The sequence below is a fragment of the Anser anser genome (genome assembly GCF_964211835.1).
Source record: "Anser anser genome assembly, chromosome: 4".
NCBI classification, from domain to species: domain Eukaryota; kingdom Metazoa; phylum Chordata; class Aves; order Anseriformes; family Anatidae; genus Anser; species Anser anser.
The window spans coordinates 41,174,367-41,188,233 of record NC_139724.1 but is presented as its reverse complement, the minus strand read 5'-3'; the positions used below and the strand labels follow the sequence as shown (position 1 = coordinate 41,188,233).

General features: G+C 38.7%; 1 protein-coding gene across 3 annotated transcripts in view; it reads left to right on the top strand.

The window, feature by feature from the left end:
- Nucleotides 1-13,867, top strand: part of LOC310898658 (uncharacterized protein) — a 56,126-nt gene that overhangs the window by 39,263 nt on the left and 2,996 nt on the right. Inside the window, exon 4 of one of the 3 annotated variants that reach the window (XM_083834031.1) lies at nt 3,956-4,991. The exons of the other annotated variants lie outside the window; for them this stretch is intronic. Coding sequence (XP_083690157.1) covers nt 3,956-3,969 — 14 coding nt within the window. The 3' untranslated portion in view covers nt 3,970-4,991. Of the gene's footprint in view, nt 1-3,955; nt 4,992-13,867 lie in introns of those variants that run through there. 3 annotated transcript variants of the gene reach the window in all.

Here is a 13,867-nt window from a genome sequence, read left to right as displayed (position 1 = left end):
CAGAAGGACATTGACGTCTTGTGTTCCAACTGAAGGACATAGATGCCTCACCTGCCACCCAGAAAGACCTCACGTCTCTCGTGCCACAGGAAGGTCCTTGACGTCTTGTGTTCCACAAGGAGGACCTCAACGTCATGCCTTCCACTAGCAACACCTCCAACTCTCATGTTCCAGCAGTAGGATCTCGACCTCTCAAGTGCCACCAGCTGGACTCGACGCAGACTGGATGCTCGGGGCATTTATGACCAGCTGCCTTTTTTGATGCCATAGGGTGACAGTGACTCTCTGGTGACAAGGCTCTTGGGGTGCCCCTGATGGCAGCACTTAGGGAATTAACATGACTGTTGTGAGAAAATGCTGACATGAAATGGCTGCTCCACACTGACAGGAGCAATGTCTGCCAGGCTGGGGTCCAGGCCGGGAGCTTAGCCTTCAGCCTGGGAACTGCACCTGGGAGCCAGGGATGTCCTTGATGTGCAGCTGGATACCTGAGCACCAGAGACACCCTGAAGAGACCATTGAGGAGGACACAGCAAGAAACTGAGGAATAACTTATCACTAGGGAAGGTGAAAAAGAGCCTGGGCACGAGGAATTTGGCCCAAGAAAGTGGGAACATGAGAAATTAAGAGTTGTTTAAAGAATATCAGGAACATCATCAGTTATTGGCTGTCCAATGAGGATGGTAGAAATGAACAGCATCTCTTGGTTACCTGAAGTGGTGGTGTCATCATAGAATCATCAGAGAACCGCAAAATCACAGAATGGGCAGGGCTGGAAGGGACCTCTGAAGATCATCTAGTCCAACCCCCCTGCTAAGCAGGATCATTGTGCAGGATGGCATCCAGGCAGGTTTTGAATATCTCCAGAGAAGAAGACTCCACAACATCTCTGGGCAACCTGTCCCAGTGCTCTGTCACCCTCACAGTAAAGAAGTGCCCTCTCATATCCAGCCAGAGCCTCCTGTGCTTCAGTTTGTGCCCATTGCCTCTTGTCCTGTCACTGGGCACAACTGAAAAGAGACTGACTCCATCCCCTCGACACCTTTCCTTCAGAAATTTATATACATTTTGGGGACGAGACACTGGAGAGTTTTGGTTGATAGCAAGCTGAATATGAGCTAGCAGTGTGCTCTGGCAGCCAGGAGGGCCAACCGTATCCTGGGGTACATCAAGCACAGCACTGTTAGTTGGTCGAGATGAGTGATTGTCCCACTCTACTCTGCGCTGGTGCAGCCTCACCTTGAGTACTGTGTGCAGTTCTGGGCACCACAGTACAAAAAGACGTGAAACTATTGGAGAGTGTCCAGAGGAGGGCTACCGGGGTGGTGAAGGACCTAGAGGGCAAGACGTGTGAGGAGCAGCTGAGATCACTTGGTCTGTTCAGCCTATAGAGGAGGAGGCTGAGGGGAGACATCATTGCAGTCTACAGCTTCCTCACGTGGGGAAGTGGAGGGGCAGGCACTGATCTATTCTCTCTGGTGACCAGCAACAGGACCCAAGAAGTCAAGAAGTGAATGGAGTCAGGCTGCAACAGGGGAGGTTCAGGCTGGATGTCAGGAAAGGGTTCATCACCGAGAGGGTGGTCACGCACTGGAACAGGCTACCCAGAGATGTGGTCATGGCACCAAGCCTGTCAGAGTGTAAGACGTGTTTGGACTATGCTCTCAGTCATATGGTCTGAATTTTGGGGTAGACCTGTGTGGAGCCAGGATTTGGACTTGATGATCCTTGTGGGTCCCTTTGAACTCGGGATATTTTGTTCTATGATTCTATGTAGTTACTGTAGTTTCTTATTTCCCCCTTTCCTGCTCCATTCTCTATGACCTGCCAGTCTGTTGTGTCATATTTTCCAGCAGTGTTTTGGTGGGGTAGATGTTTTAGATAACTGTGCCAACAAGTGGTCCAAAAGTAGGTGATCACAATGACTGATTCCTGGCACCTTGTTCTTGCTGAGGGGCTGCTGTTGTCTGCTGATAACATCTGCCATGGATAAGATATTTGTGACATTCAAGTGTGTTTGTCATGCTCATGTTCCAGCCTGAGTCCTCATCCTCACTTACATTATTAGGAATAGTTGGATCAACCCAGTGTAGATTATGAAAAAGAAAAGTGCGGTTAAAATAGTGTGTGTCTACTGGTAGAAGAAAGTGAGATTTGAAATTTGTGTTACATACTGATGTGCTTAAATTCACATACTAAAAATCGAATGCTTTTGAAGATACTGATTGCAAATCTGAAAAATCATATCGTTTCTACTTTTTAATAATAACCCCAAATGTAAGCTATTTCCTACTGCCTTCTCTCTGAACTTGATTCTTTTCTTCTATCTTACTGATTGAATAAGTTGATCTGGCACAAACTGAATATGAATGAGAGAATGGTGGCCTAATTGAGTGTTCCTTGTTTACAAGTTAACTTGGAAATACCGTGAAATATGTATCTTTTATATGACTTTTTTTTTTTTTCATAACCAGTATTCCAAAAGGAGAAGTGCATCTTTGAAGTGCTATATGGAAAGCAAAGTTCCTGTGAAGCTCTTTGGCTTCAGAAGCAGTTCCAACATTGGACTGGAAGTGGCAATTCAAGACAGAATTGGACCATTTGATAGACCAGTAGATTTTCTCTTGTAGTTGGGCAAAGCAAATACATACTTCAGCACCTCTGCGTGTTTGAGTGCTTCAGGTTATGAGAGCATTACACCTACATATTCCACATGTGACATTCCCAGAATGGTATCTGGTGTTCAGCACTGGCCCTTTTTTTGTATCCAGTGTCATTTTTGTCATTGTTCATATTGTAAGTCTGTTCCAGTTTAAAAACATTGCATTAATGAGGTATTAGATTAGTGAGCAGACTAAACATATTTAAAATTTGATTTTTCCAGGAATTATAAAAATCTAGTGTATTTAACAGAGTACCACAAAATTCTGTTATCTTTTATGTGTAATGATGTGACTTCGAATTCCCTTTTTAAGAAATACTCATCATGAATACAAAATGCTCATCTTCAAACATCATCACAAAAAGATCCATTATTTTCAGTATGTTTGCTGTCTTTCAGCTGTGCTTTCTGGTTATTTTTAATGCTTAATCCATCATTTCGTGACCTTCACCATGGGAAAGGTAAATGTAAATCTTTCCAATAGCAAAGAAACAAATGGAATGAAAAAGAAAACTGTTTTGTTTTGACAGAAGTGTTAAAATTAAAGCATAGAATGCAAGGGTAAAGCTCTGCTCTTCAGAGGACTGTGCAGACTTCATAGTAATTATTCATTTTATATGCTTATATTTAAGGATAGATAGGCACGACCACATTCACACTTTTGTACCGTGTCAAGGGAAAGGTTGCAAATCTATGTGAAGCTTATGACTTTTTTTCTATATCCTTAACCTAATATTTTATTTTATTTTGTATTACAAATGAAACCAGATGATTGCTTGGGTGCAAGCAGGGAGCAGCAAAGACCCTTGATCATCTCAACAATCTCAACAAAATGCGGCACGACTCCATTTTACTGTGTTCATCTTTTGCCTCTATACTGCCTTCATTAATTGTGTTTCTTGCTTTTTTTTCTCCCTCCTCCCTTCTTTGCAAGGTGAGATACGGTGGATGTATTATGCTGCCTCTGAACTGTGAAGCCTGTTTCACTAACCCTGTTCTGTCATGGATCAGATGTGTGGAACTGAGTTTTGGTGACTGGGACTGTTTGAGGACTTTGCAGGGCTGATTTTTGCTGTCTAGCGCTCTCAGTCAGAACAGGGACTGTTCAGCCTAGAGAAGAGAAGTCTCAGTGGGCATCTTATCATAATCTATAAACACCTGAAAGGAGGGTACAAAGATGATGGCGCCAGGCTCTTTTCAGTGATGCCCAGTGACAAAGCAAGAGGCAATGGGCACAAACTGGAACACAGGAATTTCTGTCTTAATATCAGGAAACACTTCTTTATCGTGCAGGTGATGGGCACTGAAACCTATAACCCGGAGAGGCTATGAAGTCTTCCTCCTTGGAGATCATCAGAAGCTGCCTGGATGTGGTCCTGGGCAACCTGCTATGGGTGGTCCTGCTTGAGCAGGGGGGTTGGACCAGATGGCTTCCAGAGGTCCTGTCCAACCTCAACCATCTGTGATTTTATGATTTCATTCCTATTTTTACTGTAAGTATTGTTGACAATTCAAGTAGCTACCTGTGGGACATAAATGAGACATTTCTCCTATGTTAGAGCTGATAAACGGCTGTTTACTTTCTCCCCCTTCTGCCTGACATCCAGGGAATCCTAAATAGGGCTTTAAGTCATGAATATCTTTTGGCTGAATTTGTCTGGTTGCTGGACTTCTAAACCATTGAATTGCTTGTCCACTGCACAGGAAAGAGGCATACCTGTATGACTTGTGCAGCTTTGTTTCAACAGAAGTGGTGAAACATAAACAGGGTTTTCAGAATAAAGTTCCTTTTACCTTGCTGTGAGCTGGATACTATTTTTTCAGGACAGTCCTTGGCTGGTGAGGGTTAGGAAGGATATGGCCTGCACACTCATGCTTTTATGTCATTAGTGATGGTGAGTGCCACTTGAAAGCAACACTGCATCAACATGTCTGTGTTAGTTGTAGTCGTTGCCCCAATTAGATAATACTTTCTAAATCATTTCTAATTTGGATATTATTATCCATATACATGAAAAAGGAAAACTATCAGGATTTTCAGTTAAATTCTAAGAGAGCACAAAGTGGTGACCTTTCTTTGGAATATGGTCTTGACCAATTGGAATTTCCAATTTACAAAATCCAAAACTTTATATTCCCTGAATATTTTACTATTTTTCTTTGACTGTTTTGATAGTTTCTATTCATATGTTTCTCTTTTCCTACTTTCAGGTTTTAAGTATTCTTTGTATGTCAACTGTGTTCTGTCTCTTTTCCTTTGAACAAGGGCATGATGCCAGTAACACCTGAGTGTTGTGTTCTGTTTATTAATACAAATGGTATTTTTTTTAATTTTTTTTTTAACCTTTCATGTTTCCTTCTGAGTTTGCTTTAGTGTATATTGCTTTGTTTCCTTTGCCAGTCTACACCTGCATTGGTATCTGATGGAGATGCGGAAGGAGTGTGACCATTGTTCTATTTCCTTAGAGCAGATTTATTTCACTGAAACAGTCTCAATTACATAGGAGATCTTTCTCGTTTTGTGCTTAGTTTTGTAGAGCAGTAAGGGAATCATACCAGAACTTAAACATAAAGAAAGAATTACTTATTATTGCTATTATGCTTGATACTGTCCTTATCTTCACTTTCTGAATTCATAGCACTTGTTACAAATAAGCAAACCGATACAAAACTGATAAAAGTAAGAAGCCTGTTGACATTTTTGTATGCATGTTTGAGTGGAAAGGATAAAAAGGGACATTTCTCAGCAAGCTTACCATATAAAAGAAACTGTCTTTGACTAACAGGAATTTAGTTTTAGATGTATGAAGATGTTGGTGTTTCAGATGATATTCTCTCAGACTAGTGTACTCATCAAACATTGAGTTCAGGCTGAGACTACATAACATAAATTTTGTCTAATTTGAAACCAGAGAAACTGCACCACCGAAGTCAACAGAGTGTTGTCACTGAAGTTTATATAAGTTTGGTATATGTTGCTTCTTCAGCTAGGGAAAGCAACCAAATAGCTGCAGTAGTAGTTGAATAGTGCCCATCATTTCTAACTTCCTTACAGAAACATTCATTCTCTTATTAATCGTTTTTCTTTTCTTTTCTTTCTTTTTTTTTTTTTTTCCCCTCAAAGGACAGAACTTGATCTTTGTGGAAGCTTGTGTCGTGAGTAATGTCATAGAAGGCTTTCTACTACGCCTCTGCTTAATGTAATGTGTGCTTCATTTCATGTTATTTATTTTTTATATCACCTTTAAAAACCAGTTGCCACTTTAAGTATCTGTTTCTTTAATGAATATGCTTTTCATTCTCTGGATATGCATCATCTCTTTTTCTCTGAAGACTATGTCAGGTGGAAATTAGATGACATCATGGTTTGTCTCAGGTGGAAATTAGATGATATCATGGTTTTTACCACTCACAAGGGTTCAGAGTAGATGTTAATCACTCTCATATTATCTGTCCGAAATAACAGCAGGAAATTTGGAAGTCCAAATTAGTTATGTATTAGTGAAATTAAAAGGGGGGGGAGAGCTAGGTTCAAACAAGTATTTTTATGAGATGTCACTGAGCAGCTAATCTAAAAGAGGAGGAAAGAAAGAAAGTGTCAAATAAAGACTTCAGATAGAAAATTAGAATAGCCACAACTGGTAGCCTGGTGGGGGAAAAGCAAGCAAACAAACAAACAAAACAAAACATTTAAGTGCTTAGAGTGCAAATCAATTTCCACCTACACATTTACCTAGGTTTCTAAAGTTCTGATACTTCCTATATACGATATTTTCCCCATTTGTTGAGTCTGTGTGTGAACCGTTGAGGCAGTTGAACTAATCTGTTTTAGTTCACATGGAATTAAATTAGGTGTGCTCACAGCAGCAGTGATAATACCCCCACTCTTGAAATAACTTTTTAAATGTTTCATCTGCATTTGCTATAGTATTGTTGTCAGTATCAGCTCCTATATTCAACAGTTTTCAAATGATAAATCATGGAGATATCTAAATTAGTCTTCTCTTTGTCTGAGATTTTCAAGAGGAGGATCCAGTAGGTGTTTTTGAACTTGCCTAGTGCACAAAGAGCACTGTGTTTGGCACAGAGTTTTTGTACAAAAACATGGTCTATCTTTTAGATAACAACTTGGTGCTATCAAGCACTGCTCAGGAAGTTAGAACTCTTCATCAGGTCATTCCAGTTGCACCTCCTTTATCATCCCTCTTTTCGCTTCCATCACAGAAGACTGCCCTTTACACCAGGTAAGGCTGTGCTGGAAACCAAAAGGACGAGGAGCAGCCTCTACTCCACTGCAAAAAGGATGCATGGAAGAAATGTGAGCAAACACAAACCTCTCTCTGCTAAAGAGCTCTGAGGGCTGTTAGTTTCTATTCTAAGAATTCCTGTGTTTTCCTCATTTCCTGGAGAACTGTTATAAGCAGCACTGTACAAACAGATGACTAATCTCACCATCTTGAATATGACCTTCCCTAGGCCTGAGCTGAGGTCCAGATCCAGGTGGACATTTCAGTCTGTGACTGCTTTTTGCAGAGAGACACTGAACTCTGGGCTGAGATGGTCATCTAGATTCAGGAAATTTCAGGCACAATCTTTATGGAGTTTTCCACTGGCTTCTTTAATGGTCTGTCTATCCTTGCCTTTTACACATAATGTGAGAATTGTTGTGAATCCTAATCTTTGGCACTTTTCTTAAACTTGCTGTAGAAAGACCAAGGCACCCAACTTTGACAGTGGCTTTCCATTTTTAGCTTGATGCTTGCAAATTAGGGTAGGTGATGCTTGGTGCTCTCTCTGTAAGCACTTTCTAGACTAGGGCCTTAAATCTACGTATCCTTTTGTGAGTATATAAGTTTGCTTGAGAGAGGTAGGTTCTTGCACATCATATAGCAAATAGGCTTTGAAATGCGTTTACTTGTTCATGTTTCTTATGTCTGAAACAGGTGGTGGCTAGCGGTGTTTAATCTTAGCCATAAAATTAGTTGGCTCGGGTAAAAGGAACAGAACATCTCTTCTAGTAATTGTTCCAATCTGATAAAACTTACGAGGAATGAGGTCGTGTATTAGAAAATCTGCATTAAATGCAAAAATCTCTTAGAGCTAGCTGGGACTTATTTTCACAGGAGACTAAGTAATTGCCTATTGAGGTTTTCTTATCATTTGTAATTTTACAGGCCAGCCTTGTATCATTCCTTGATCATTTCCTTTCCAAGCTGATGATTCTTGGCCTATTTAGTTTAACTTAATATGGAAGTCATATTACTCCTCTTATCATCCCTGTCACTAGACATCATACTTTTCCTTACTTTAGGGAGTTTTCTTCACGTGGACTGAGCTGATGCAAAACACAAGCTGAAATTCATTAGCATTATAGCGGCTAAATTCAGAATCATGTCTTTTGGAGGTACTTTATGAAAGAACAAAAACAAAGACCTGGCTCTTATCCTTTGCCTATGTTCTAGAGCTCTGGGTTATAAACCCATACTTGCAGAATATCAAGTAGTGTGCATTCAGCTGATTTAAAAAAAAAAATTACTGGCAGGGCTCAAGTCAAAAGTACATTTATTTAATCTTTTCAGCATTCATTTACAGTACAACATTTAAAGAAAGCAAGATTAAAATCATTTCCCCCCACTGCACAAAGCATCAGATAAAAGAATCTTTTCAATAATAGTATTTCATTTTGAGTTTCACCAGTCTGTTTAGTTTTGATATTACAAGAAGCCTATTAGCATTGTATTCTTGTGCTGAATGTTGATGGATTCTGACAACTGTCACTGAGAAACCGAAAGAGACAAGATTTTCAAGTTGAATATGAATTTTATTGAATAAAGGTGAAATTTACTTCACCCTCAGAAATCATAAGAATCAAGCTATATATGGATGAAGTATGGAAGGCATGAAGTACATGCCCTTGCCTCTACATCTGGTCTACTTCTCTATTATGTCACAGTCACTCCACGCTTCTGGAGAAATAAGCCCAAATTTTTGCCTGTACTTTAATGTTCAGGTGGGGGCTCTATGAGACTTCAATAACACTCAGCAGGCCTGGTTTCATCATCACTTCTCATAGTAGAGAATTCATCTGGAAAATACTTTTTGTAATGATCAGGGAATGTGACAGCAACAGAACCTAATTTTCAGAAACCTATTTAAGTATTTTATGTAGTGTGAAGGGCTCCCTTGGACTTTCTGTTATCCTTGTTATCACCCTCATAAACTACAGAAATAACAAAAAGAAACCCATTTGTTTTCTTTCATATATGTTCTGGAGACAGAGTGCTTCCATTAGTGACCACTAATTCATTCACCTTAATTCATCTTTACCTAAAAAGATGTTTGTTTGTTTTTTTTTCCCTAATATTATATATATATTTTAAATTATATTTATTTGACACTAAGGAAGAATTTACAAGACTTGATCCTTCTTTTTATTTTTTTTTATTTTTTTATGTTTTTATTTTTTGCAAATATGGTCTCATATTAGGAATCAGAATTTTTTGCTTTATTCTTGTTTCCTATTATCTAAACACCCTACTAGAAAATACTTTGTCTCAAGGAGTGGAGTGATTGGCATTATTGATTAATGTATTGTATAGCATTTGAATTCATTTTTAGCAGAGTTAGGAAGGTATTTGTGTGTGATTTTGAGGAAATATTTTGAAAATAGTTTTCAAATCTTACTTATAAAGTAAGTGTCCCTTTCACAGTTTCAGAGTTTCAGAGGGCCAAAAACTAGAAAAGGAAGCTGTAGTACAGTTCATAGGCATGAGTGTTCACGTTTTTTATAGGCTGATAGGAATGAATAATTTACAGTGACCTTGCAAAGACGATGTATAGGCTGGTGGCGAGATGAGTTTGGGTAACTTGTTTAAAGCTAGTTCATTTATGAATTCACCAGTTATAAACTATGTTATTTAGCTATATATTGCAATGCTACATCTTTTTGTGTTTTACTGCGGAATCCCAAGCGTATTTTATTTGAATTTTATTTTTCAGTAGTTGTTTTGCTGCAAAGTACAGTGTATTAGTAAACAATATAGTCAATAGCAATAGTAAACAATAACTCAATAGGATCATATTTTAAAAAGTGAAATGAGTTTTGCATAAATATGATGTCAAAAGGATTTTCTGTCTTGCCTTCATTATATTCTGTTTGGCTCATGCCTTTTGAGGCAACAGTTCAGCTCCTGCAGGGCTACTTTTAAAAGGCTGTCATTATTTAGAATGGATCATTTAATTAAGCTACCACAGGGTCTGTAACTAAAATTAATCAGTGTAGGTATATTGCTTGTGTGAGTCACAATTACTAGGCAAATAGGTTACTGCCCAGTAGAGTTGCTGTAATCCAACTGTACATAGCCTCATAGAATTTAGAGACAAGCTTTGTTTACTCTTAATTATACCTAATGCCATTTACTTCAGCTAGGCTGTAGCCTGTGTTGCTACTAATTAATTTATGTAGTTAGCAAAATACTTCATTTTAATACCAGTGTGTGACACTATCTGAGATGAAACTGCCTGTCCTATGACTGGAGGGAATAATTAGAGAGAAAATATATCAATTAAAATGAGCTATATTAAACTATATTTGTATCATGAACACGGTTACCAAAACCTCCAAAGATCTGATCTGTATTCTCGGCCTTGGGGCACTTACTTAATAAAAACTTAACAGAACATCTTCAGTGACTCATACATTATGTAGCAATTGAATCATCAGGAAAACAAAGAATATTGATCCTTCATGTCATGATCTAAACCCAGTTATTTAGAGGGCAAATTATATACATACAGTGTCTTTTTGATATGGTAAATCATATTATTTGTTATTCATCCACTAAAAAATTCTGACATACAGTCAGACAAATAGAAAGGATGCTAATGTGCTAACCCAAGTTGTAGTAGACCAGAACTCAGTTTAACTAGTGTTTCAAGAGTAGCACACGGGAGGTTCTCTAAGACAACTCAATTTTAGGGTGCTAGTTTTAATACAACAATCAATACAATCTCAAGATACAACCCTGGTAAAGTATAAATTCTTTCTACCTAGGCTTTTTTTTTTTTTTTCCCAAAAGATGTGAAATATGACCTAGCTGTCAGAAGTTTTGCTGCTTCTGTTCTTTAATTGGATTTCCTACAGCAATCTCACCCCATGCTCTGTGTGCAGCGGTTTTGATTTCTGAATGCCTTCTTTACAAATCTATACTTTTTTCTGTTGGAAACTTGCATTGGACCTCTGTGGGGAGGGGAGGCCTTCTCAGTAACGTGGCCGGGATTAAAGCAGCTGATTTGAGACGAACATGAGTGTAACTACTTCATGTGAATAGAAGACCCAAAACTGCTCTGAGAGCGTTTACCCCACAACTGGTAACTCTATGGGGAGAATAACAATGGCAAAGTTTGCATTACCACCAGCCTCATTAATCAGTAACTAGGGGGTTACCAAGAGAGTCTTAAAACCAGGTGAGAGCTTCAAAAGAAGCATGAAGATTTGTGATCGTGGGGGGAGAAACTCTAGAGAGGCAAAACAGCGATAGACCGGCAGCTGAGTTGTGTTTCACCCTATGGGCAGTCCCACCTCTGCCTAGAGCTGAGAGCAGCCACCCTACCAGATGCCAGGAGTAGCCAGCACCCAGCTTGCAGACTGACAGCACACCAAGAAATAACTGGGGAACAACATATCAGCTGTGTGTGTGTATGGGAACTCTTGGGGTGCGTTCGCAGGAGCATACAGTTAGTGGACTTCTGGAAGCAGGGTAAGTACACACAAAGCAGCAACACTCACACCCCCAACAGGCAGGATATGTAGATAGGGGAAGAAGCACTCCCAGAAGAGGTGAGGATAGGCTTGTAACCCTCGCTGCTTATGAGAGAGGAGGTTGCATACATTACTGTCTGAATGCGTCTACAATGTGCAAAAAACATTCTGACTAGTGTTTTGAGATCATAGAAGTATGCTAGACATTTTTTGTGTGTTCGTTGGTATTTTAAGCACCTAGTATTGTGGTTTATCTGTTGTATTCCTGGTACTGAACTTGGTGTTTAGTTCAGTGATTGCCAGTTAATTATCCAACCATAACAAATAGATAAACCACTTCAATCCTGATTTTATCCAAACCCCTTGAGTGGTTTTCCCCCAGAACAATCCACTGTAGTAGATTTGCCCTCCACCAGAGCTCTGACCCCATCACTGTCCCAACATTGTGCACTGGAACAGCAGCAGAACATTGCTTTTTAGGGTTATCCTGGAGACACAGTCAGCTCATGAGTCCAAGAGAGCTAAGGCAGAGAGCACATGGGCAGTGCAGAAGATTAAGATGGTGCTGATGTGTTTGGGGAGGTTTATATGAGCAACAAAACCAACAAGTTCATATGAACAACCTCCTAAAACAGAAATTTCCTGAATGGTGTAAAAACATCCTGAATAGCCAGAACTCTCAAATCCCAAACAGACTGGTAAGAGTGGTAAGCATTAAGAATGTCAAGATCAAATGAATATATCAGTGTTCTCACCGGTCTTACACTGGTTGTCTTCTGCATGAGGAAAAGATTGAGCTCAGTGAGTGTCACTCTCTCTGCCCCAAAATTATCGTATTATTTGCCATCTATGTATGCTTGCTGCATGAACCCTGATTTAATTTATTGCTATTGTGGCAAAACCAGCTGCTTTACAGAATGGTCAAATATTTGGTTATAGTAGATTTAAGAATTTTAGCAATGTAGTAATTCGTTGAAAATCACTCGTAGAACATGTGCAATCAAAGACTGAAAATCATATCTCTCAAGGCTTAAGCTAGTGTCCTAACATGTGAATGAGTGTTTTCTTCGGTTTCTCTTACATCTGTATAGGGCAACCTATTGGGATACTGTAGTACTTGGAGTACAAGCAATACATACAGGTTAGTAAGGAATGATATATACCTTATACTGCTGGCAGTTACAGTGCAGGTAATTAGGGAATTAAGCTTACAAACTTGAAGAGCTTAATGTCCTGAGCTTATGCAGCTATATTTGAGAACTGCTTTGTGTGCTTGAGTACTATGGGACAAAAACATGAATTTATATGGTACAATCCAATCTTCAATACCAATTTCTCTCAAAGTTAACATTCACATGCGGATATTGTGCATGCATTTATCCAGTAACTGATAACGCATAGTTTCATATGTCACATCTTTCTTGTAAGTGTGAAGCCCCTAAACTTTTGAACAATAAAGGTCTGTATGTTGTAGTGAAAAATGCTAACATGTAAGTATCCTTCTGATTCAGTCATCTAAAATTTGCAAGCACAGCCAAAAGTATCTGTTCAGAAATCTGGGATTCACATAACTGTGTGAACCATGGTAAAAACAAGTGTGGTTTTGACAGATCAAAATAGACTCCAGATGTTACACAATTTATGGTTAATGGGAAGCTTCAACATGTTTCAGTAATGGTTGATAAGCATTTACTTTTGCTTTCCAGTTTTAATGGTGTGGCTTACTTCTCTGAATTCTGAGAAGTGCTGAAGAAAAAAAGTTTTAGATCTTGTTAGTGTTGACATTAGCCTAGTGTCAGTAATTACTGCTAGGGGTTAAAAATTAAGAGGTGGTTTGTCAGTGAACGTTTTACGATAAATCAAATGGTCTCATCCCAGTGTATGAAATTCTGAGTGGTTTTTCTGACAGGCTTGTTTAAACATACATGATACATACATTAAATTGTTTATTCTTTTCCCTGCAGCAGGCATATAATGTAAATTGATAAAATTCAAAATGAGTATCTACAATAGAACATTATCAATAAAGGTTTTTTTCCTATGTGTAGACTAAAAGTCAAGAACTTTTGCGGTGATATTTTCTAAAACTACATTTTTTTTGCATTATATAAGATGCTTCAAGCTTCTCACCAGTGATTTGTCACAAAATAGCAGTATACTTGGAGAAAAAGTGACATTACTCAGGAAGAAAATACATGTACTTACAGCAAGTAAACAGATCGTTCATTTGTTAGAATGTTATTGATTTTTAGTTGTAATCGACTGGAAATGCAGTATCTGACTAAGAGAAAATATCCATTTATAATGACAACTTATATTTTTATCCTTTATATTATAGAGAAAACATCTGTTGTTTTTACAATATTACTAAATTTGGGGATGTTATACCATTCACATCAATAATGTTTTTGTTTTCCTATGGTGTGTCAGATCTCAGGGAAACT